Source organism: Siniperca chuatsi, linkage group LG13 (genome assembly GCF_020085105.1).
Source record: "Siniperca chuatsi isolate FFG_IHB_CAS linkage group LG13, ASM2008510v1, whole genome shotgun sequence".
Classification (NCBI taxonomy): Eukaryota; Metazoa; Chordata; class Actinopteri; order Centrarchiformes; family Sinipercidae; genus Siniperca; species Siniperca chuatsi.
Window position 1 is genome coordinate 10,844,467 of NC_058054.1, and position 25,102 is coordinate 10,869,568.

The following is a 25,102-nucleotide window of genomic DNA, read 5'->3' on the forward strand; positions in this document are numbered from 1 at the left end:
AAACATATTCATATAATAACAATAAAATAAATCGAAAAATAAAGACAGGTTTTGAACACACTATAGAGAAATATTTAGATGTGTATATTTTGTGCATATCATACAATGTATCTTAATGGCATCTGCTATTTATTGGTCAACTACTTGTTATTTTATCAAAATTATCTTAATGTAACCCCATCTAACTGTGTACAGTAAAATGTACATGTCAAATAAAACAATTATTCTTAATCTTATATTATTTCAAGAAATATTAGGTTTATAAAGCGCGACACACGCCTCAGCTTTCTGTTTATTTACCATTTGTCTCTCAACCAAACTAGGACGGAGTTCAGCAGTAGCAGGCGGCTATTTGTCCGTCAGGGCTGTCAATCATCCACAGTACCCGCCCCCAGCGGTAGCAAGATTCTGCTGTATCACCCACAAACTGGACACTCTGGACAGTTTTACACATCAAGTACGTCTGTTATTTAACTATTTATTTCATATAGAAGCGTTTGGCTTTATTTACAACCAAACTGCGATAGTTTGTAACAGAAATTTACATTATATACGACCAGGAAATGAAGAGCTGAGAACAGGTGCACGTCCCATAGCGCTCGACAGCTTTGACAAATCGATGTTTATGTCGCGGTTTGTTGCATTTTAACGCTGATTGAAAGTTATTTAAGTCAACTTTGCTGGTTTGTAATGGCGATGGTAGATAACAGTAGATAAATCTTGTGTCAGTGGGATCTGATAAGGACACTGTCGCTACAAACAGTGATAACGCTTTCACCTGTCGTCGTGATGTAAATGTTGTACCTCCTCTGACTGTTGGCAAATTTTGCTAACTTTACTGAGCTACTGTGCTTCCTTCAGTGTGTCACCTAAACAAATTCATGGGCCCCTCCGAAATATTTTAGTTGTCAAATTTGTTAAAGGCTTCTTGGATTGGGCAGAATTCAACACTGTCGTTATGAAAGATTATTATTACAGCAGTGGGGACACTAATTTAGGGCAGTACTATTTTTATGTTTACCTCCTAGTGGTAGCAGCTTTGGCATATTTTAACAGTCACATGCTGTAATTTATTTCATTTGTTCGGGCACAGGTATATCTTGACCATTCAGGGAGACGAGGAACAGTGTTTATATCATGAGAACATTTCTCAAACAACCAAAAATAATCATAATCGCTGTATTTTTAATCCCACATGCAGAATTGCCCTTTCCCCACAATGGCCTCCTCCTCATCAGTTGGAGATAATCAACTGCAGAGGATAATCAGAGATCTGCATGGTAATTAAGCTGTTCACACTTACAGTAAACACTGTCTCCTACAGTTCCATGCAGCATGTTTTTTCAAGTGTACTTTTTGAAGTAGGCATATGTATGTGTGTGTACAGGAGTAATGGACCCCACATTTTTTTTATGAATATGAATATATGAATGACATATGAACAATTGCAACATTTAGATCAGTCACAGATTTCCATCAGGAAATGTTTTGTGCCTGATGAAGATCTATGACTGATAGAAATGTCATAAAAATAATTGTGGGTGCAAAAAACTCCTATTTTTTTGCTTTCTATGTGTACACAAGAACATCATTCGATATGTGTGTGTGTATGTTAATAATCCTGTTACTGTCTCGTTTAGATGCTGTGTTAGAGTTGAGTAAAGAACACAAGGAATGCGGTGAACCCGTAACTGATGACAGCGCCAACCTGCACAAGTTCTTCTATAAACTAGAATACCTTCTACAGGTATGGTATCATATCAAAGCAAGAAACATTTAGTGCAACAAAACTTCATTACATTTTTATTTAGAGTTTGTCGGGATGATCCAATTGAGTTTGAAAGTCTGCCAACATTCTCATCTGACTCTCCAGACCAGTATTACCCACTCGGGACCCCTAAAGGGCTCACAAGATACTTTGAGGGGGTTGTGAGATGACTAAAAAGTTATGAAAAACTATAGATTTTCTGTCTTCTCTTAAATCTTTGTTTGTTTTTTTTTGTAAGTTCTAACTTTTCACTTAAACTTTTCAGGCCTCTAAAATCCATTAAAATTAAACAATTTGAGAGGGGAACATCCCTTTTGGTTGAGCTGTCCACATCTCAAACAAATGCAACCGAGATGATAGGTTGTGACTGAGCATTGCTTGGCTACAAAGGGTCACAAGTTAAAAAGATGCTCTAGACCAGTGATTCACAACTTTTTTGGGTTGTAAACCCTTAAAATGAAGCACTAATGACCCCTCATCACAGGTTGTTTATCTACGAGTTGTGAACAATTCCACCAAAGAGTGATGTTTTTCTTCTCTAAACCCCTCAGATTGTTTTATTTTGTTAGAGACCATAAAAAGTGAAACTACTGTATGAGTATTTCAGAAGAAAAAAAAGAAAGAAAAAAGTATATAAATGTGTGTAGCAGAACAATTTTTTCCCCCTCCCTGTCCCATCAATTATCTCGTGACCAATTAAATTCATCTTGTGACCCTTTGGCGGGGACTCGACCCCCAGATTGGGAACCACAGCTCTAAACAGGTGAAACAGGGAGGAAGTTCATAGGAATTATATTGAGTACAATGTGAACCAAGTTCTCAACTACACACAGCAGAGTCAGACAGACCTGTTGTACAAGGTTTGTTAGGTAATGCAATAATAAGGTGATGTGTGTTTCTTAGTTTGACCAGAAAGAGAAGACAACCTTTCTTGGTCAGAGGAAAGACTACTGGGATTACTTCTGCGACTGCCTGATTAAGATCAAGGGAGCTAACGATGGCATCCGTTTTGTTAAATCCATCCCTGAGGTAATCCTACTCTGCAACACACACACAATCACCCACAGTGCCTCGGCCCTGCCTTGGCGTGCAACACGTGCACGCACACAAATACAGAGTGACTGTATAACCATGCAACTAATCCTTTGCTTGGTCAGGAACTGTAAGTTGCTGCTAATTTACTGCGTCCTTACGCCTCTACCTACTGTACTGTGCTGTTTCTTCCTCATCTTCTATCCTGGGAATTCACATTGGTGAGCTTCATACTGGAATAACTGTAGTTGAATTAGTCCTAGTTTGTACTATATTGAATTTGTAGCTTGTTTAACCTCTGTGTGGTTAAAAAGCTTCAAAGAGTACGGTAAAGAGTTACTTACTATTATTAAGTTTTTACCTTGCAGGATATTGTCATATATAAGCCATGTTGTTCTCTCTAATAGGGCTGTAACTAATGTAATGTATATGATATATTAAAAAAAAGCACCTCAATATTATATTCTATTATATGATTTATTATATGACAAAGAAAAGCAGAAAATCCTCATATTTGAGGAGCTAGAACCGGCAAAATTATGACTTTTTTGCTTGAAAGAAGTCTTTAACAATTAATCAATTACTTAAATATTTGACAATTTCTTTTCTATAAATTCCCTATTCGTTTAATTGACTAGTCTATTCAGCTTTACTGTCTGAAAAGTGACAGATTATCAGAATCTCTGAAATCTGATGTGTCAAGACTGTAATGACTTGACATATCAGCCCACTGTCATTTTTTAAAAAAGTGTATTGCTGACATATATTTATATTTTTTTATTGAATGCTTGAATTGCGTGAGAATACACATCCAATATCCTAATTTGGAAGTGGATTAATAAAGCCACAGTGGCGTATTGTGGTGCGGTGTAGGGCCGCAACAAATGATTGTTTTCATTATCAATTCTTCTGCCGATTATTTTCTCAATTATTTGATTAATATGCTTGTTACAATTTCTCAAAGCCTAAGTTGACCTTATGTCTTCAGGTCTTGTTTTGTCCGACCAATAGTCCAAAACCCAAAGATATTAATTTTAGTATCAAACTGTATATGAGAAAGAAAAGCAGGAAATCGCATTTAAGAAGCTGAAACCAGCAAATGTTTGACATTTTTGCTCAAAAAGGGACAAAAATGAATCAATTACCAAATAGTTTCCAATCAGTTTTCTTTCGATTCAGTCAACCATTCAGTTATTTGAATGATAGTTTGGCTCTAGTGCAGTGTTATTGTTCCTTTCTTTAGTAAAAACCCTATTTATAAGTAAGCTGTATCTAGCATGAGAGAGCTAATTACTGAATAGGTTCTGCTTTATAAGCATGGTAACACCACATGTCTCACTTTATGTAAATTCGCATTCATTAACAAAACATATCTGCGGTAAAGTTTCCTCAAGGATTTACAACAGTCAGTATTTTTTTCTTTAAAAGTCACAGTTTAGTCAATACTACCTGACTGCTAATCACTTGTTGGAAACCTTTGGTACTCTTACTTAAAATATTACTTTTACTCTTCTTGTTTCTTGTCGCTCAGTTACTGACGTCTCCAGCTGGTGTCCTTCTGGTAGATCTGTGGGGCTGTTGTTTGACTTAAATCCCTCCATCTGTTAATGTATTGGAGAGTCTGGGCTTACAAACAGATACTGTAGATTTAATGTCTATGCAGTGATTACCTTTAAACTTAGACATCCTTAAATGTTCTGTGCCGGGACACATTTTAACAAAACACAATTTTGCATGGGGATAATTTAAAACTAGAGCTGAAATTAGCTGATCAATCGGTTTATCGATCAGCAGAAAAATAAACGACAATTATTTAGATTTTCCATTTGAGTCATTCAAGTAAAAAACAAAACATACATTCCCTTGGTTGCAGCTTCTCTGATGTGGGGATTTTCTGCTTTTCTCTTTTTTATATAATTTGTGAGCCAAATATCTTTGGATTTTGGACTGTGTGTTGCGGACATTTGAAGACATCATTTTGGATCCTGGATCCCTATTTTCTGACATTTTATAAACTAAATGGTATATCAACTAAGAGAGACAATAATGGGCGGATTAATCGATCATTTGTTGCAACCTTTAATTTAAAATGACAAGTCTTTTAATATTCTGACTGTAACTGTTGTCACATTCAAATACAGATTATTCAGAAAGTAGGAGCCACTTTATGTTAAATAGTTTGACCTGTATGATATACTGACTAGGCTATAAAAGACCACATCTGAGTGAGGTAATGTCTGTGTGTGTGTAGTAGTACGCTAAAGTGTATATTTTTGTGTGTCCTCAGTTGAAGACATCACTGGGGAAAGGAAGGGCCTTCATCCGCTACTCACTCGTTCACCAGCGTCTTGCTGACACACTGCAGCAGTGTCTTATAAACCAGAAAGTCACATGGTCAGAGGACTCTCACACACACACACACACACACACATTATATATATATATATATGTGTATATATATATATATATATATATATATATCTGTAGTGACTTTTGTTCCTTTCAAGACACCATTGAGGTGCTTTTTTTATATGGTGTCCTTTCTTAGGAAGTGTGACTCTCCCTTCCTGATTCGTGTCTTATTTCTGTTTTTTCAGAAAACGCAACAGCCACATAGCCTAACTATAAACCCCAACAGACACATCTCACTTCCTCAGTCTTTTGTTATACCAAATGTCAGTTTTGTTTTGGCTTCATTTATCCAGGATATGGTCATTCATGATTTAATTTATGAGTATAGGGAAAATGGGATAGGTGGTGAAGTTAAAATGCATTCAATCACATACTGTAGTCTGTCTGTCTGTTTCTCAATAGCAGATTGCGTGTGTGTCATAGACTCTATTTTGTTAGTGTGTGTGTGTCAGCTCCAGCGGGCAGCTGGTTAGCTTAGCTTAGCATAAGGACTGGAAGCAAGGGGAAACAGCTAGCCTGGCTCTGTCCAGTGGTAACAAAATCTGCCAACTAGCACCTCTACAGCTCATTAATCAAAAGTGTTAATTTTGGCACCTTATTTTGATTTAGTTTTAGTCTGTCTTTTGACGAAAATGTGAATTAGTTTTAGTTTGTTTATTTTTTGTTTATTTATTTATTTGTATGGGATTGTGCACATTAATCAACAGTGACGTTAACAACATCAATGTAAATGTGCTGAGGTTAGCTCGACAGCTAATTTGCACCCATAGTCCCGACGTAACTAAAATTAACAAATGACAAAAAGCATTTTCTACATAATAAAGTTACATTGAAAATAAGAGAGATAATGGGGCTGTTTTCCAGTAGTGGAGCTGCAGCGTATATACCAGGGAAATCCATTGTTAATAGCATATCCTGATTTTACCTGAACTGGCTGTTCATTTTATTGTTTTTGTGTATTTTATCTATTTTATTTCTTTATATTTCATCATTTAACTGTGGTATTTTTTTCTCTTGTTGTGAAGCACTTTGTACTTTGTTTTGTGTGCTCTATAAATAAAGTTTTATTATTATTATTGTTATCCCAAACGCTGTACAGGTGCCAGTCTTTTGAAATGATACAGACCCTGGATCGAGTTTTGGTGTTATGCTGTCCCTACACGGGATCAATAAAGCTTATCTTATCATAAACAGCACAATATAAACTTAAAACACATTGCATAACTAACAGTATCAACATTGTTTTGCGTCAAAGAAAAAATTGTGCTTTATGTTTTTTTGTTTGTATTCTTCCCATGCAGTGACTGGTATTATGCCCGGAGTCCCTTCCTCAAGTCTCACCTCACTGCTGATATAATCAACCATCTCTATGAGCTCAACCAGATCCAATTTGACGTGGCAGCCAGAGGTTATGACCTTGATGCCGATTGGCCAAGCTTTGCGAGGTATCCAATGTACACTTGCATACAATTATTTGTTTACACTTTTACAATTGTCAGTTTCCTTGCTTTTGTTGAAGGAAAAACAAACTTGAATCTGGGTGTTGTTTTGATGAAAAAACAGACACTTAATAAAGAAATGAAAGCTTGTTGTTCTTCCGCCTCGGGGTTGGAAATTATTTGTAAATTGATCGGAAGGAGACCTGAAGTAATTTGAAATAATTCACCAGTTTAGTGCAGCTAATGAAAAATTGTGGTGAAGCAGTTTTGGGTATTTCACAACTTCAAGTAACACTTAATTATCTGATCACTCTGCACATCACAGCTCTTTTTTTTTGCTTGAGTGTGTGTAAATGTGCCAACAGTGTGTGAACATCAGCACCTTTTTTTAAACTTTTCACTTCCTTGTCATCAATTTACAGTCACTCTAAAGACAGTGGTCACAAATTTTTAAAAGCATAATTTGTGTTGTTGACATTATTGTAGTTATTATTGAAATCTTACACTAAATTGCAGTGCAGCAACACCTACAACAAGACAAGATTACCTGCAACATACATTATAAACAAAAATCAAGATGATATAATTCACAAATTCAGTATTTCTTTTGAGTCCTGTTGGATAGGATTAGATTAGACAGAACACATTCATTGTATGATATGGTGTACACCCCATGTATTTTTTTTGTAGTTTCTTTTTCCGAAGTACTCGAGGGCAAATATTTGTCTTGCTTGTCATTTTCCACGAGTAGCCTGAAATTATTTGATGCAACACCAACACACTCTGTTACACTGCTTTTTCACATGAATTGTGACTGGAAGTGAAGAAATGTTTAATATGTGACAGTATATTGCTCTTGCGGTCATTTACTTCCTGAAATAGGCTTACTCTGAAACAGCAAAACTCAAAGCAAAACAAAACAAAACTCCTTTTACTCTGTTACAATAAATAGATTGAAGGTTATTGAACTTTTGCAATCAAACAATATTTCCTAGAATACTGAGAAGTAGGCGTACATTGTGACATGCAGTTGGAAATTCTTAATACATTTCAGAGAAGGGACTGTATAATTTGTTACTACTTACAGGATAAATTGAGAAAATTAGAGCTGCAACAATTAATTGATTGTCAGTACACAAGGTCAGCTGAATATGCAGAAAATAAAGTAAATTTGTCTCTGTGCAGTTGTAAATTATAGACAAGCATATACAAATATTGAGATTTTTTTTTTCAATTAAATTTTATTTATATAGCGCCAATTCATAACAAAAGTTATCTCATTGCGCTTTTCCTATAGAGCAGGTCTAGAATGTACTCTCTAAACAAAGTAATATAATAGTAATATAGGTTTCTAACAAATGAATCTTTGTGCTTGAAGTGAATTTTTATCAGTGTTTTCAGTCACTAAGTTTAGCAGTTCTTTCAGATTGTTGTGTTAAGAGTTGTTTATTTTTAAATTATGTGCATGTCATGTTTGTCTTACTCTTACTATTTATCAGGTTTTAAATTACCTTAATATTTGGTATATCATTATGTCAAAGGCAAACATTAGGCACTGCCTCACCAGCTTTCCTGTGGAAGCCTCCCAGTCGCTGCTCCAGCATCAACAGTCTTGTTAGTAGCTACTCACACTCACAGGTACACATATACAGTATACACACACACACACAGTGGGGCAAAAAAGTATTTAGTTAGCCACCAATTGTGCAAGTTCTCCCACTTAAAAAGATGAAAAAGTAAAGAGAGGTCTGTAATTTTCATCATAGGTACACTTCAATTATGAGAGTCAGAATGGGGTGAAAGAATCAAGAAAATCACATTGTCTGATTTTTAATGAATTAATTGGCAAATCATGGTGGAAAATAAGTATTTGGTCAATAACAAAAGTTCATCTCAATACTTTGTTATATCAGAGCTCAAACGTTTTCTGTAAGTCTTCACACACTGTTGCTGGTATTTTGGCCCATTCCTCCATGCAGATCTCTAGAGCAGTGATATTTTGGGGCTGTCGCTGGGCAACACAGACTTTCAACTCCCTCCAAAGATGTTCTATGCAGTTGAGGTCTGGAGACTGGCTAGGCCACTCCTTACGAAGCCACTTCTTCGTTGCCCGGGCAGTGTGTTTGGGATCATTGTCATGCTGAAAGACCCTGCCACGTTTCATCTTCTGCTGATGGAAGGAGGTTTTCACTCAAAATCTCACGATACATGGCCCCATTCATTCTTTCCTTTACACGGATCAGTCGCCCTGGTCCCTTTGCAGAAAAACAAAAGCATGATGTTTCCACCCCCATGCTTCACAGTAGGTATGGTGTTCTTTGGATGCAACTCAGCATTCTTTCTCCTCCAAACACGACAAGTTGAGTTTTTACCAAAAAAGTTCTATTTTGGTTTCATCTGACTATATGACATTCTCCCAATCCTCTTCTGGATCATCCAAATGCTCTCTAGCAAACTTTAGACGGGCCTGGACATGTACTGGCTTAAGCAGGGGGACACGTCTGGCCTTGCAGGATTTGAGTCCCTGGTGGCGTAGTGTGTTACTGATGGTAGCCTTTGTTACTTTGGTCCCAGCTCTCTGCAGGTCATTCACTAGGTCCCCCCGTGTGGTTCTGGGATTTTTGCTCACCGTTCTTCTGATCATTTCGACCCCACGGAGTGAGATCTTGCGTGGAGCCCCAGATCAAGGGAGATTATCAGTGAACTTGTTATGTCTTCCATTTTCTAATACTTGCTCCCACAGTTGATTTCTTCACACCAAGCTGCTTACTTATTGCAGATTCAGTCTACCATTTTGTTTATGGTGTCCTTTGACAGCTCTTTGGTCTTGGCCATAGTGGAGTTTGGAGTGTGATGGTTGTGGACAGGTGTCTTTTATACTGCTAATGAGTTCAAACAGGTGCCATTAATGCAGGTAACGAGTGGAGGACAGAGGAGCCTCTTAAAGAAGAAGTTACAGGTCTGTGAGACCGAGGAAATTACCAACTAATTCATTAAAAAATCCTACAATGTGATTTCCTGGATTCTTTCCCCCCATTCTGACTCTCATAGTTGAAGTGTACCTATGATGAAAATTACAGGCCTCTCTCATCTTTTTAAGTGGGAGAACTTGCACAATTGGTGGCTGACTAAATACATTTTTGCCCCACTGTATATATATACTCAGACAATCTCACTCAAATATTTGTGTAAATATGTTTGAACTTTATAGCACCTGACCAGAGCTCTCTTATTCTGTTCACTGACCAGGCACAGGAGTTTCTTCCTATCCCAGACTTGAGCCACAGTCTCCTTGGTGAACTGGGTGAACTGGGGGAACCCTCTCCTTGCAGCATTGCAGAGAACCTCCGCATTGAGCTCGACCAGTCGGAGCTCAGACAGCAAGAGCTTCTGGTACAGGTTCAGGAGTTAGGCAGAGAAGCTGCTGAGCTGAAAGGCGTGGTTAAAGACCTTCAAGGTCAGCTATTAGCAGCTCAGAAGTCCTCTGGCCACTCTATCTCTACAGCAGTCCAAAGAAAACAAGAAACGGATAATCAGGAGAGAGCATATCACCTGCATACCTCTGTGGAAGCAATAAACAGTGAACTTGAAGACAGACTCACCGCTGCTGAGAACAAAAATATGGAGCTTCTCTCTAAGTTGGACGAGGCTCTTAAAGAAAAAGGACAACAAACAGCTAGCTACTGCGACTCAGCCTGGAAAATCCAGGAACTCCTTGATAAACTCAAGACAGCAGAGGAGGAGAGGTTGGAGGCAAAGAGAGAGGCTGAGGACAGGGCCAGGCACTCTGAGCGTCTGTCCCAAGAACTAAAACTCAGGGAAGAAGAGTTGAGGAACAGTGAGGGGAAGCTGGCTGAAGTAAAAGCCATAGCCCATGATGAGCGGGAGGAGGCGCTCAAACGGTTGGAGGAGCTCCAAAGTGCAGTCGGTCGAATTCAAGGGGCACTGTCTTTGAAAGAGAAGGAGACGGGGAACTTGAGAGCCCAGCTTCAGGATCTACAAGCATCACTAGAGTGCAGAGAACGACAGGCAGAGGAGCTGCGGAAAAGACTGCAGGAGGAGAGGGAGGAGGAAGAGCAGAGATGTAGCATGAGTAGTAGCCAGAATGAGGAACCCGAGAGCTGCCTCCTGGATGTAAGAAAAACTCTTAAAAACAGAGAGACAGAGCTAGCCGTTAGTTCAGAGAGAATCAAGCATTTAGAGGAGCAGTTAGAGAAGCTAAATGTTGAGAAAGAAAGTCTGAGCTCTAGACTTGCTGATAATGAAGATGCTCCCTGTGATCAAATCGAGAAACTTGAGGATTATAAAACCCAATGCAGCAGTCTCATGGAAATAAACACTAAGCTACTCCAAACAGTTAAGACGAGTGAGGGGAGCATTATAGAGCTGACTGAGAGCAGGGCAGCCTTGTTAGACCAGCTAGCTTCTTTGAGGGCTTCTGAGAAGCACTTAAAGGGCAGAGTTGAGGCTGCAAAGATGTGTGTGGAAGATTGGGAGAAGAAGCTTCTAGATGAAAACCTGCATTTGGAGGAGACTTTTCAGAAGGCGCTTGTCCAGAAGGAAGTAGCTGATGCTCAATTAAGGAAGCTAGAGCATGAGAACAGGGAGCTTCTTGAGGTTCAGTCCTCATTGAAGAAACAGTTAGCAAGAACTCAACAGGAACTGGATTCAGTCACTGCCAAAGCTGCACAGTTGGACAAGAACCTCATAGTGTCCCAAAGAAGCCAAGCAGAGTTACTTGAAAAACTCCTGGAAACTGAGGCTAAACTGAGAGACCAGACTGTTAAATGTGGGCTTCTGCAAGCTAGAGCAGAGGAGCTGGAGAGCAGGACTGGGGAGCTGCACGATGAAAAAGGAGCTGCAGAGAGCAATGAAAAAATGCAGAAGCTTCATGATGAGCATCAGACATCTTCAATGGAAACCAAAGAGGCCCCGTTCAGGCTAGTTATGGCTGAGGCTCAACTGGAACTCAACCTACGGGAGGTGCACCGGCTCCGGGAAGAGGTGGTGGAGCTCAGGGCTCAGCTTCTAGCAGGAACTGAGGAGCGGATGAAAGTTCAGGCACTGCAGGAGGTGACAGAGTCCTCCAGAGAGGACCTCCGTGTCTTAGCAGAACAACTCAAAGCCCAGGTAGAGGAGCTAAACCGCCGGCATGTGGATGAGATTTTTCGATCCCGGGAGCGAGAGGAGGCTCTCATCCGTGAGCGTGACGGTGAGGCTCAGGCTCGAGCAGGTCTGGCTGCAGAGGTGACGGCCTCCAGAGAGGAACTCAATAAACTAAAGCTGCGTTATGAAGCCTTGTGTCTGGAGAACAGTGAATCCAGGGAGGCGCTCCATAGAGCCAACACCGAAACAGCTGAGCTTGGTGTGCATGTGTGCATGCTAACTGCTGAGAACGAAGAGGCTCGTCTGCGCTGGGAGGGCTTGTCGACAAGGCTGCAAGAGCTGGAGGAGGAGGCGACTCAGGAGGCAGAGAGGCTGAATACCTGCATGGAGCAGCTCCGTCGGGAGAACCAGCGACTTCTCGATGAGCTCCATAATGAGGAGGGTTTGTTGGCAACCAAGCAGAAGCTGCATCAAGAGCTGAGCAAGGCCCAACAGGAGGCTGAAGCTGTGCAGGAGATGAGCCAGGAGGAGATTCAGGCACTCCGCTTCCAGCTCAGCAGCCAAGCCATGAGCCATGGCAGCCACCTCCAGGTCAGCTGCAAACAAATTAATCACATAAAGAAATGTAGTATATATGTAGTATACTTCAATGTGCTTGCATGTACGTAAGTAACCTGGTTATAGTTGTCTGGCTTTCTCCTGTATGATGATTTCTTAAACTTCATTTAAACAAGAAACCTGATTTTTCATAATAAGGCTAGGGGATTAGAGAAACCTGATTTCCCCAGCTAGATTTCTATTGGAGAATGCTGATTTCTCTGCCATGTATATGGGTAACTGGGTTTCTAATTGTCACATGCATGACAAAGATTTCAGAGAGGGAAAGTAACAGAGAAGCTCTATGAAAAGATAAGTCATTACATGTAACCTGATTTCTCTGAGCACCCTGGTCACTTACATTGTCAGCAAATCTTCTGTAGTATCTGAATTTTTACCATATTTACTAAGTCATCAATTGATGAATTTATTCTCATCCAGACTGTAAATCAAGAGTTGCAAGAAGTGAAATTACAGCTGACAACTGAGCAGGAGAAAGCGGTCAACCTGGAGAACAAACTCAAACAGCTAGAGGTGAGAGGATACCCTGATTCCAGATCTGCCAAAAAATTTGGTACACCATCATAAGCTGGTTATTCCGGCCCCCATCTAGTCACTAAAGTAGTCGAAAAATGTTTTAAATCATGGTTGAAGAGTTGGTATAGTGATATGACACTGAAAGTGCTTTTAAGTAAGGAAATGAAACTGTCACCATGACCACTGACAAAATGCATATATGTACAGCTCTATATGTATGTGTGTGTATAGGATTGATAAATGAAAACACAAATTCCACTTACATTGTGTGTATCGGCAATTGAAGTAATCATAACATTATGGTCACAGGCATAATTCACAAAGAACCAGAAATAATGTCTTGCTTTGCTGTACTGATTGCAGGCTGAGAATCAGAGAGTTTTCCAACAGATTGAGGAGAAAAACAGCCAGATGGCCGAGTCTGAAAATCTCATCCAGCAGAAAGAAGACGAGATAATCTATCTGAAAGAGAATTTATCAAGGTGAGATACTGTATTCATAATCACACATTCTGGACCAAATTAGAGCTCTGTGAATAAACGTTTCTAATGTTGTGTGTTTAGATTAGAATGTTTATTTTTTATTTAGTATGCCCTATCTAGGAATTTGGCGTTGTTCTTGTTCTTACTGTTTTTAACTGCATGGACACGCCTGAGAATCCCCATGTTTTTTGGATGCACCATGAATCAGCCTATGTGTGTATGTATGCAGGTCTGAGGATGGTCTAGCAGTGGCTCAGCGGGCCTGTCAGGAGATGAGTGAAAATCTACGGAGAGTCACACAGGACAAACAGAGCTTTGATCTTAAAACAGCTGCTGAACTCGATGATCTTTACCGCACCAAAATCAATTTGGAAGAAAGGCTTGTAGAACTCATCAGGTATAAACATACTTCATATTACCTCAGATCTACCATTGCCTACCTTTGTTTTTCTTTTTTTGTCTTTTTGTTAGTTAGGTTAATTTGATTTAAATATGCACAAAGCAGGGTTGAGACATGATGCCTAGATGTGTTGCCTTTTGTCTTGTCTTTTGGTTTGTGTTTTCAAATGGCTACAAACAAACACCTAGATGGTGTAATCCGCAGTATACGGTGTAATTGTATTGCATATACAAACATGCTTGATGGTGCTCTCTGCAGGGAGAAAGATGCACTGTGGCAGAAGACTGATGCCCTGGAGTTTGAGCAGAAACTGAGGGATGAGGAGACAGAGAGGGACGTCAACTACTGTCTGGGCTGTCACAGTCAGTTCAGCTGGTATCTCCGCAAGTACACCTGCAGGTCAGATGGTCTCTGTGCAATAAACAAATATACATACATCACTATGACAACCAGTAAAACTACTGTCAATGCTACTACTTTTAAACTAGTGGAATGACAATTTGTCCCGATTGCAAATGCACACTTTCTGAAACACTGTTGTACTTCCACATCAGTTTATACACACAACACCTAATTTGTTCTGCAAAAGGCCATCACTCACTCAAAACATTTCACTCATATGCCAAAAGTAAATATATTCATCAGGCGGTGCATCTCTACCACCAAAATGACTTTTCCCTTTGTGATTGTTTTGGTAGAGACAGTAAAATGTCAAAGGAACTGAGTAGCTGAAGTCCAATGACATTTTGTTTCTGTATTTCACTTCACATTTAGACTTACCAACTGTGACTCATCAGTGAAGTCAAATAACTTCTACAGCCAACTGAATGGTATCAGAAACTGTGGTGCCTTTGTAAAACTCACTCCATGTAGTGTCAATGTATTTGAGTAAAGACAGTACATGAATTGCACCTGTAAACTCTTTTTACAACATGTAATAAGTTGCACAAAATTTTGAGGATGAACATTTTACTCACTGAATTTTCAAGATTCATCTGTTATCAGTTCCAGATTACTGAAATTTATAAAACATTTATGTTTGTCAGGTTATAACAGTTGGTTCAAGTATTTTCCATGTGAGGATTTACACAATAAGCATGTTGATGAACACGTCTGAGAGTTAAACAGTTCATTAGACAAGCAGTCCAGCACTGGATCATTTGATGGTGTTCTGTGTGAAAGCAACAACAAATGCATATAATGTTGTGAGAAAATGAGCTGTGGATTTGAGAATTTCACCCAATGTTTTTAGAACCATGATTTTCATTTGATGATTGACGTAAGTAACTGTAAGATTGAAAAAAGCAGCTGTAACAGTGAACATCAGGACAATGATGCCGAACAAGAAAAAGACGCAGATCCCACATTACAGTACATCAGTTTTATCCTTGGGGATTTACTTAAAAATTTTACTTTTGTCTTAAACAATTAGGCCCTCCTGTACTTATAGTTAGAAACTTGTTGTCCCTCAGTACTGCTGTAGAGATTCTCAGAGCAGGGACTGTTGACCTTTTCAAGATCAAAGCTGAAAACTGCTTTGTTTGCTGTTGTGACTTCTCAACTTTGGAGCAACTTTCTGCAAAATCTGCATAAATAAAAAAGCATCTTAAATGCACTTTTATCAGTGGCAATTTCCTGACAAAAATAGCAATTGTTTATTTGAATTGGAATTTGCAAAAACAGATTAACACCATTCTTAAAATGTATAAACACCAGTTTGATTGTTATTCCCTGGAGTACAAAACAAAAAACATGATTTAGGAAAATAAATAAAAACTGAGATATCTGTTTTTACAAATGAACTCTTCTGATGTGCATGTGTCTCTGTTTTACATACTGTCTTATTATATTTTTATCTCTTTAAAGATAAAAAACTTTATGGGAATTGATTTCAAACATTGTCAATAAAAAAGCTTCACTTACATACTAATACCTCTCTACACTGTAATAATCTACATTTCAATATAATAAGCAATTTTTACTCATCGTAATATCTCTATTCTCAGACTGTGTGGACGTCCCTTCTGCTATTACTGCTGCAGTAACACAGTGAGCACCCAGCAGGGTGGCAACAGAGAGCGCTGCTGCAGGGACTGTTACAACCAGCACAGTGCAGTAGTTGAGCGCCACCCACAGGAGGAAGTGACTAACAGCACACCAGGGACACCTTTCAGTCGTCTGCTGCAGGCTGGGAGAGCTGTGACCAGCATTTCAGGTATCAAAACACAAACACTCTCTCTCTCATTCATTCATTCATTCATACATACATGCACACACACACACACTGAAGTAATGTGTCAAATGCCTAAAGTATTTGCACACTTGCTTTAGATTGGGGTGTGTTGGCAACGGCATACACAGCACAGTAAGAGTATAAAATGCAATAATAAACATGTAGCTGATGTTTATTTTCAAGGAGCAAATGAAGGTGACAAGCTGGATGATGGTGTTTTTGACATCATCACAGAGGATGAAGTGAGCGGGGTCTATGACAGTGACTCCCTCTCTTTTGCCACCGCCTGCTCTCCTGGACACGGACAGCAGGGGGCAGCACAGCTGTAAGTATCTCACATGCATTCACTCACAGGAGCAAATCATAGAAACAGATTTTTCTATTTACAACGTGCCACCTTATAAACAATGTCTATTCAAAATGTAATTTTGCAGACCATAAGAGTGAAAACTGGACAGTTTTGCAGCCGTGAAAAGAAATTCATGAGCGTGATCTTGAAAAATGAATGAAAATGTATTTAACCCATAATTCAGTTACGTTTTCTTTACAGTTTTCTACATACATTCCCTATAAAAAAGACTGTGCTTCAACACATGCACATATTTGCACTTTGGCATTTCCTGTACAGCTGTACTATGTGTATACTTTCTTGCTTTTAATGTGTATGTTTTATTGTACGTGTACTGTGTGAGCCATGTCAAAGACGAGATAGACAATATTGTTAAGTTTTTCTGATTCACTTAACTTTATTCTGTACAACTTTTAATTACAGTGGATGTAATTATTAGTAATTATAGTTACTATAAGTAATTATAAATAAAAAATATTCTCCATAAATATATATAAATTATGTATAAATGTGATATATCCGTCGCTCTTTCTAGAAACAGCAGTGCCAGTGTAGGAGACATCACTTCGGAAGATACTGAGGACCTCAGTGCTGCAGTACAGGATGCAGAGATCTGCCTGCTAAAGTCTGGAGAACTCACGTGAGTTTCACATGCAGTGAAAGTTACACTGGAAAACCCCGAGTGCTGCAGAATTGTGTTGTGGATGCGGTCACAAGGTTAGACTTTGAGCTTTCAGAGGATGTTTCTCATGTATTCTCCTTGTGAAAACTTTGCTCTAAATCCCAAAATGGGAAGTGAAACATGAAACTACTCAATGTGTGATGTGGACAGTGTTCCCAAATGTTACTTGGCAGGTGTTGTGGGATCTCCATTTTGCTTCTGTTGTAATTTGGAGCAGTGAGCGTGTGGAGGAAGCGTTAAAGTTGCAGTAGGCATTTTGAATATATACAATGCAAAATCATTCGCCTCTCTCTCTGCTGCCTCGTATCACTCTGCTAAGCCCTTCCCACCAAACCCACAAGTTCAAACTGCAGCAGAAGGAGTCGGTTGCCCTGTGAAACCTAATGCCTCATAGGGCCTGCTCTCCGTGGTGTGAGCCTCGCCAAGACCCCGGTCCCTCTTGCCGCAACGGCGACTCGTCTTCTCAAAGACGCCCCTCCAGCGCTCTGCTGCCCCAGGGCAGTGCACCCCATGCTTCAGAGGCAGCTGCTATGCCAGATGAGAGGATGGTCCAGACATCCTTTTCGACTGCCTCAGCAACACTGTGCTTCAGCGGTGAGGGGCAAGAAACAGCGGAGGACCTGATTTCTCCAGAAGTGGGGCGCCGTATTATTGGACTTTCAGACCGACCTCTGATAACATGGAGAAAGAAATTGGACATGCTTTGTGCCAGAGAAAGCCGCACAGCTAGTACGCACACACCCACACACACCAAAAGTTATTCCCCACTATTTGTCATCATGCTTCTTTGCCACTCGTCAATACAAGTGCCATGGCATTGAACATGATGAGCTCTGTGTGGAGCTGGGACGTATTCAAACACCTGTTTTGTACTATATGCCGTTGCAGGCAAGGAAGGTATTAGAATTCACAAATTGCAGGATTTTCTGCAGGATTTTCCGCCACTGAATCAGGCTTTTACCATCTGAAGGGACGTGCATGCGCATCTGCATTTGTAGAACAGCCAATAGGAACGCTCTCTCTCTGAAATATCCTGTGATTGGCCAAAGTCTCCTGTCACAGGCTAGATTTTCTAAAGCCTGAAAACAGAACCAAGAGGAGGTGAAGAAGTCTAGTTTTCTCTCAGACCACTTGAATTACAATATGCTAAATTGTTATTATGGAATTTTTAACCAATGATGGCAAAAAAATACTGCCTACCCCAGCTTTAAGGCCTCATGTCAGCAGGCACTTGCCTTGGTGAAGTGCAGTCGAGCAAAGCGCTAAATCCTAGCCCCAAAACTATAATATATTGTGAATTTTTAAAGGGAACTCCCATCAGTTGTATACACGTCGGTTTACAGGTCTTGGGGAGTAATACTGCATATGTGAAATACGTTGTATAAAGTCTTTTGTGGCTCCATAGCTGGGTGAAGTCTGATAAACTTATTTCAGTATCAGTTGTTGCTGAAGTTTGAAAATGAAGAAAAATCTGGTGGTGCGGAGTTAGAAAGAAGTGAGTTCAGAAGACCTCTGTAGCCCATTCCTCACCTCTGCTTGAGGCTAGCGGCTAGAGGCTACATTAACCGCTACTATCATAACACACCTGAATCTCAGACCAAACTGTTGGTAGTTGAATTGCATTGTGGGTATTGTAGGCGCCAGGTTTTGGCAGGAAAGGAATATTCTTGGAATAAAGACGATATCTCTGGTTCTGCAGCATCGATTTTGATCCTTTATTTTTTTTTTTAAACTGTCCATCGTGAGTCCAACAATGTTATGAGGGCAAAGCTAAATTGATCGATTAGTCAATTGACAGAAAAATGTTGAGTAACTGTTTTAATCATCTATTAATCGTTCGACCCATTTTTTTTAAGCAAAAATGACAAGAAACTCACTGTTTTTTCTTCTCAAATGTGAATATTTGCTGTTTTAATTAGACTTCTATGATAGTTAAATGAATACCTTTTGGATTTGGGACTTTTTGATGTAAATATGTCAACTGGGTGTTACAGCCTTGGGGAAACCTAGATGCAACTTGAAAGCTGAGCCCTCTTTCCAGCTCCCAAGAATCACCAGCAACGATTGTAGCCTCATACTTCTTATTTCTGACAGTTATTAAAAGGACATTTTGGCTTCAGGGTGGGAAAATAGCAAAATAACAAACAAAATGGAACTAAATGAATCAACCTAAAATGACCTACTCAAACAAAAATTAAACGAAAAGACAAATCTCTTACCTAAAACTTCTCCTGGAGAAAAAGAGATCCCACCCCTACAGATCCCAGAGCTGCTATATATACTTGCATGATACTATTTACAATGTTATACAAATGTGTGTAGACCACAGCATGCTGGTTGGCTGGTTGGGAAGCAAGCCTTTAACCTGTAGCTGCCAATCAAACAATTAATCTATAAAATAATCAGCAAATTAATCAATTATAAAAACTATTAGTTTCAGCCCTACAATATTGTGAACTTTCATGTGTTATTTCCTGTGCTGCAGGCTCTCTGTCAACTTCACGGTGGATGACATCTCAGGGTTTGGGGACAGCTCTCGAGAGCTCTTCATCAAGTCCAGCTGTTACAGCACTATCCCCATCACCATGAGCAGTCCTGGTCCTACTGTCACCTGGACGTTCACCTCTGAACCTAAGAGCATCTCCTTCAGTGTGGTCTATAGGGAGAGTGCAGAGACTCCACTGGAGCAGGCCAAGGTGAGACAGCAGTATATTAATAAAGGGAACATGCATACACAATACCTCCTCTTAGGGATGGGCTCCGATAGCCGGTTCCATTTTGGTAAAATACTCAAATTTGTTAAGCTCTGTGACTAAAGAAACGCTTATCAAATCTTTTGTCTCTTTCTGAAACAACAGGCATCTGCAAAGAAAAAAAACTGGTGCTAATAAGTTGTTAACAAGACTGACTGACTGAACATGGCGGAAAGCCTTACCTTAAAGGGTCCAAAGTGTGGATACAACCAAATAACTTCGAAATGCAGTATTTGCGAGAGGATTTAAGGATTGAAGTCCCTTGCTTAAATATTTATCTACCGTCCATCATGTTAAAGGGGGCCCATTATGCTCATTTCCAGCTCTATGTTTTTATTCTGGGATTCTGGGAGATTTATTTTTTTTTTATTCTTTATTGACAAAAGATTTATACAAACGGTAAAAGCAAATGAGTCATCAATACAGACAGAGTCAGTTTAGAAATGTTATAGAGCATCTTTGATACAGACGAGCGCAGATGACCGATCACCATGACATCCAAGTTAGGCTGACATCGGACAACATATGTTTGAAACTTTGGCCACGTTTAATCTGAACATTCGACATTGTAACATTATATATATATATAATATGACAGAAAATAAGGAAAAGCATAATAGGTCCCCTTTAAAGTAACTTGTGGCATCTTTGTATAACTTGAGGATGACGCGTGCTCCACCTCAGCCTAACACCGGTGTTACACTGTATTCTGTGACCTGCAGCAGTGCAACAAGTTTACCTTCAGGTAACATTAAAAGCATTGTGCTTGCAGAAAAATCTTCAAGTTATTCAGTTTATATTTGCTGAATTATAAAGTGGAGTTAATATTATTTCCACTGGGTTGTTTTTATTTCTGCAGCTGTAGCACAGTGTGAAGCAAACGCTGTTTTCCCTCACAGCAAAAAGAAAATGAGAGATTTGTTTAACAAGATGTCTGTCCTTTGCTCTCCACAGGTTTTGATCCCACTGACTCGCTGTAACTCCCACAAAGAGACGATCCAGGGTGAACTGAAAGTCAGAAACTCCGGAGAATACACACTCATCTTCGACAACTCTTTCTCCAGGTCAGTCACATGTGTGGGCTTTAAAAAATTCGTTAAAAAATCCTTTTAACTGTTTAGCACAAACCACTATTTTTGCATAGACCTCAAAACTAGACAGGAAGGAGTGATAAAAAAGCTTCCTCTGTCTTTGCTGTTAATCAGGTTCATCTCAAAGAAAGTGCTGTATCATCTGAGCCTAGACAAGCCCGTGGTCTACGATGGAACTGACCTCCTCTGAACGTGATGAGAAGCAGGTGTAAAACTGACTTTTGAAGCATTCAGGGTGTTTAAGCTCATGCGCATGGGTCGGATACTACTAACGTTTTTTTTTTTTTTTTTTTTAAACGTCTCTCTCAGCTAGCTGCTTGATGATGAGGTGTTACATGTCAGATGATCATGAGAAAGCTGAACAGAGGCTGAATACAATGAAGTAAAACTATGTTACACTATTGAATGTGAGCATGCACTACCTTTTTATAAAAGCTTGACATTGTAGTTTAAATGTAGCAGTAAGGGTATCAAATGTCACTCCTGCTGTAGGTGACTGGAGGATTGTTGCATATTTGAATATGAAGTGTGTGTGTGTGTGTGTGCATGTGTGTGTTAGTGCATGTGTGTGTAGGCATGCACATACAGGTTTCTCAGTATCTACAGATGTAGCTCCTGTAGGCAACTTTTTTACTGCATCCTTGCAGAAATAAAGATGCATTTTTGCTTTAGCCTGAGGTGCAATTGTTTGAAAAATCTAGGTTTGTTCCCATTATTTTCCTTGTCTCATAAAGTAAGACTACTGTCCTTAAAATGGGATTAATGTGCAATCCCACTACGAGTGGTTAAAATCCTCTATCACGGTATGTGTTATTTTATATTGTGATATCGGTATTTATCATGATTTAATACATTTCCCAGAAGATCAATTGAGAAACTGTTTACAGATAAAAGAACCAGACAGACATGTCTGTTTTTGACTTGTGGAGGGAATTAAATACATTACAAATCAAGGTACTTCATCACATCACAAAAACATATAAAAATACAATATTTCTGTAAATCATTCAAATCATCCTGCTTATTGATATGCAATATTGCCCACAATGGCCTGATACACCCAGAGATGTTAAAGGGAGAGCTACCACAGTATATAATGGTATAATCTCTGACGAAATCATATCATCACTGTATCTATCGTCATATCTGAATGAGACATGTCTGGAAACAAGGAGTGGACTGATGTTGAGAAGAATTTTATACCAAGTAAATGCTGCTGTTTAGTTGCCCAAACTACTTTTAAGGTTTGAAAAATGTAACTCTACTTTAACTCTGACCTTAACTGAATTTGTTTTACTTGCTTAAATGTACCATTAGCAAACCATTTCATGTAACTAACTCTTTAAATTGGTGTGTTGATATCATGCTGTTGTAGAATTAGCCTTTATTAGTGGAGAAACTTACTCCTCATTTGTGTCAAAAGGAAAATTTTCTAACACCATGCTCATTTCACATAGAGTTACAGTATCTTCAAGATTGTTGCCTTTTCAGCTGTCAGAAATGACAAGAAATGGATGTTATGTTGCAATCATGATGATGCATAACGGGAAGAAGCAGGACTTCTGTGAAAGCTGCAACACCACCGCATCATTCTGTTTTAATTGTCTTCAGGAAACCGGCTTTAATTCAGAGCAGTTTCTGATGATTGCAGTTGAAGAAAGGAGGAAGATTTCTATGCACTAAGAATGTGTACATTGTTTCCCAACCTCAAGGGTAAAAATAGGGAGCACATATCAATATGTAAGTTTCAGTGCTTTAAATATTTAGTTTTTACTTTGAGCCTAACTTGAATCATCACTCAATCAACTGATGATTTTTGCATTAATTTTAGTAAAGATATGAGCTTCAGTGACATTTTGTGGTAAGATACATAAAGTCTTTAGATAAAGAAATAATGAGAATACTTTTTATTTATAGAGCGCTTTTTTCTGGATGGAAAGAGATGTTTGTTCTTAAATACAGTTGTATACTGTTGTTGGGTGATGTTACAAAACAATTTCTGCAGACTGTCAAACAGAAATAGTTTGAATCTCAACATACAGCCTTCAAAAAGTCCAAAAATCACTTTTATACTTGAAGTTGTTTTATATGGACCGTTTTATTTGAAGGCTTTAATGTTGAAATTTACCTTTATTTCTCAATCACCAGTTTGAGTGTCTTCACACTGGTCATTTACAAATATATTGACTTGAATATACTCTGTTGACTGCTTTGCTATACAACAGGGAATTTACAAATTTCAAAATGTCTTCCACTATTTTAAAACCATTTTGTAACTTATATTTTGAACATGACGTGAGGAAAGAAGATTAGGGAAAATTCAAATGACACTTTTTATACATATCTGAATAAGAAGAGTGATATATTGCCAAATATAATGGGGAAACATATTTGTCTATTTTAATGTTCTTAAATGGGAGTAAGGCATTGTAACATGACTGCTGTTTGATGCACTTTTGAAAGGGCTTTTTGTCAGTCTGTATCCCATGAGCCTTTGTGCCAGCTGATGAATGTTTCTTTTCTTTTCCTTTGTATCCAATAATTCTAGACGTTTAATGCTGGATTTGTCAGAGAGAAGCTTTCCCTCTCTGTCCTGTAAATGACTGATGATAAATGTTTTATTGAAATATCATTTACATCCTAAAGATTTATAATAGAATGGATTTAAGATTGTGGACAAATAAATAAGGATTGTGTGATAACTCCCAGTGAGTGGTGTGATACTTTGTCCTCATACTGTCTGCTTTGAGATTATTTTGCCACTTTTCCAAACACACCACATAATCAAACCCTGCTTAGATTTAGTATTTCAGTACGTATTTTTTGGGACAGAGCTAATGTCTTGTTATTTTAAGGATCAATTGAGCTTTGAACATTGTGAGTGTGTGTGTGTGTGCCCTTGCATATACATACACGCCTGCTGGCCTGCTTGTGTTTTTCTGAGCAGTCATGAGACTATTTTGTGTGTGTGTGCACAAGGTTTTGTCTTGCAAGGTGTCCGTCTGAGAGATAGTGTTTATGTCACAGAGGCAATTTTGTTTCTCAAGGTTAATGATCTCATTGTAAATCATGTCACATCCACCTCCCTCCCTCCCCTCCTCCTTCCTCCTCTTCCTCCTCTTCCTCGACGACTCCGGCTTTTCTCTCCTCCTGCCTGCTGCCTTCACAGAATCTGTAATTTGCACTGTGGCTGCGCACATGTATGAACTTTTGTGTGTGGGGGTTGGGGGTGGTTGTGTGCTAATGCAGCACACACACACACACGCACACACATATACATGTAATAAATTCACAGATGGGGATATTCACACACACATACGTATGCAGAGGTAAATGCAACACACGTATAAAATACACTCTCCACCTTGAGCAATATTCACACACACACACACACACACATATATATATATATATATATATATATGATGAAGAACATGCCTTAACCTCTCTCCTCCTCAGTTCTGGATATTGTGTATCTGACAGTTACACAGGAACTTGCTGTAATTCTGAAACCTTGTGATACAACTTGTCAGCATTCAACTTCCTTTTTGTACCTTTTTGTTTTGTACCTTTTCGGTCTCTTGCAGCTTGTCAATGTCTGCCGTTGTTCAAAGGATGTAAGACATTTTGCAGCGTATTTCCACGGAGAATCAAAGAGTGCAAAGTGTCAGCCACATTGCATTTGTCTGTTACCTGAAGTGTGTCATAAATGATTTGTCTAAAGTGCTCTTGTGTGACGCGATATGCTCTTCACATTTTAACCCCTCTAGCAGATAAAAATGTCTGTTAGTAGTTGGCGGGGACATAATAATATAATCACACCAATTTAGAGACAGATTATAAAGAAAAAGACAACAAGAAAAGTAAGGTTCACTTTTTAAACTCCCATTAACCAAAACTAACTAAAAACCCTTTCTACTACAGTAAAGGCAACATGAGTACATGCTATATACCTATTCAGGGCCTAAATTTGAAATATATGATCTTTAAAACTTGAATAATTTTTTCTTTTATCATTTTTTCTGCACTGGGAATTCTATTTATTTTTAACCCACTCACTAAAGCAAACCCCATCGCCATGGCCATGGATTAACCTGCTCGGGGGCCCCCCTCTATGTGCAAAATGTAGTTTTTATATTCAATTAAAAAAACAAATGAACGCGCTTCTGACAGCGATGTAACACAAAACAGGTCCTCCTGATGCGATCAATATGTGTAAAT

General features: G+C 39.0%; 1 protein-coding gene across 4 annotated transcripts; it reads left to right on the forward strand.

Moving 5' to 3' along the window:
* Positions 1–308: 308 nt before the first annotated feature.
* On the forward strand, positions 309–23,583 carry LOC122886528 (FYVE and coiled-coil domain-containing protein 1-like). 4 transcript variants are annotated; one of them, XM_044218840.1, is made up of 18 exons: positions 309–457; positions 1,202–1,280; positions 1,641–1,747; positions 2,672–2,797; positions 5,088–5,194; positions 6,514–6,657; positions 8,193–8,289; positions 9,901–12,348; positions 12,796–12,888; positions 13,255–13,373; positions 13,603–13,770; positions 14,032–14,172; positions 15,780–15,988; positions 16,190–16,331; positions 16,891–16,995; positions 19,523–19,733; positions 20,745–20,854; positions 20,996–23,583. In XM_044218840.1, the coding sequence occupies exons 2-18, from the start codon at positions 1,220–1,222 to the stop codon at positions 21,069–21,071; spliced, it is 4,464 nt and encodes a 1,487-aa protein (XP_044074775.1). In that variant the 5' UTR covers positions 309–457; positions 1,202–1,219; the 3' UTR covers positions 21,072–23,583. The 4 variants fall into 4 exon arrangements, with proteins under 4 accessions (XP_044074775.1, XP_044074777.1, XP_044074776.1 ...); XM_044218842.1 differs by having other exon boundaries at positions 8,193–8,265; XM_044218841.1 differs by having other exon boundaries at positions 455–581.
* The last annotated feature ends 1,519 nt before the right edge of the window (positions 23,584–25,102 follow it).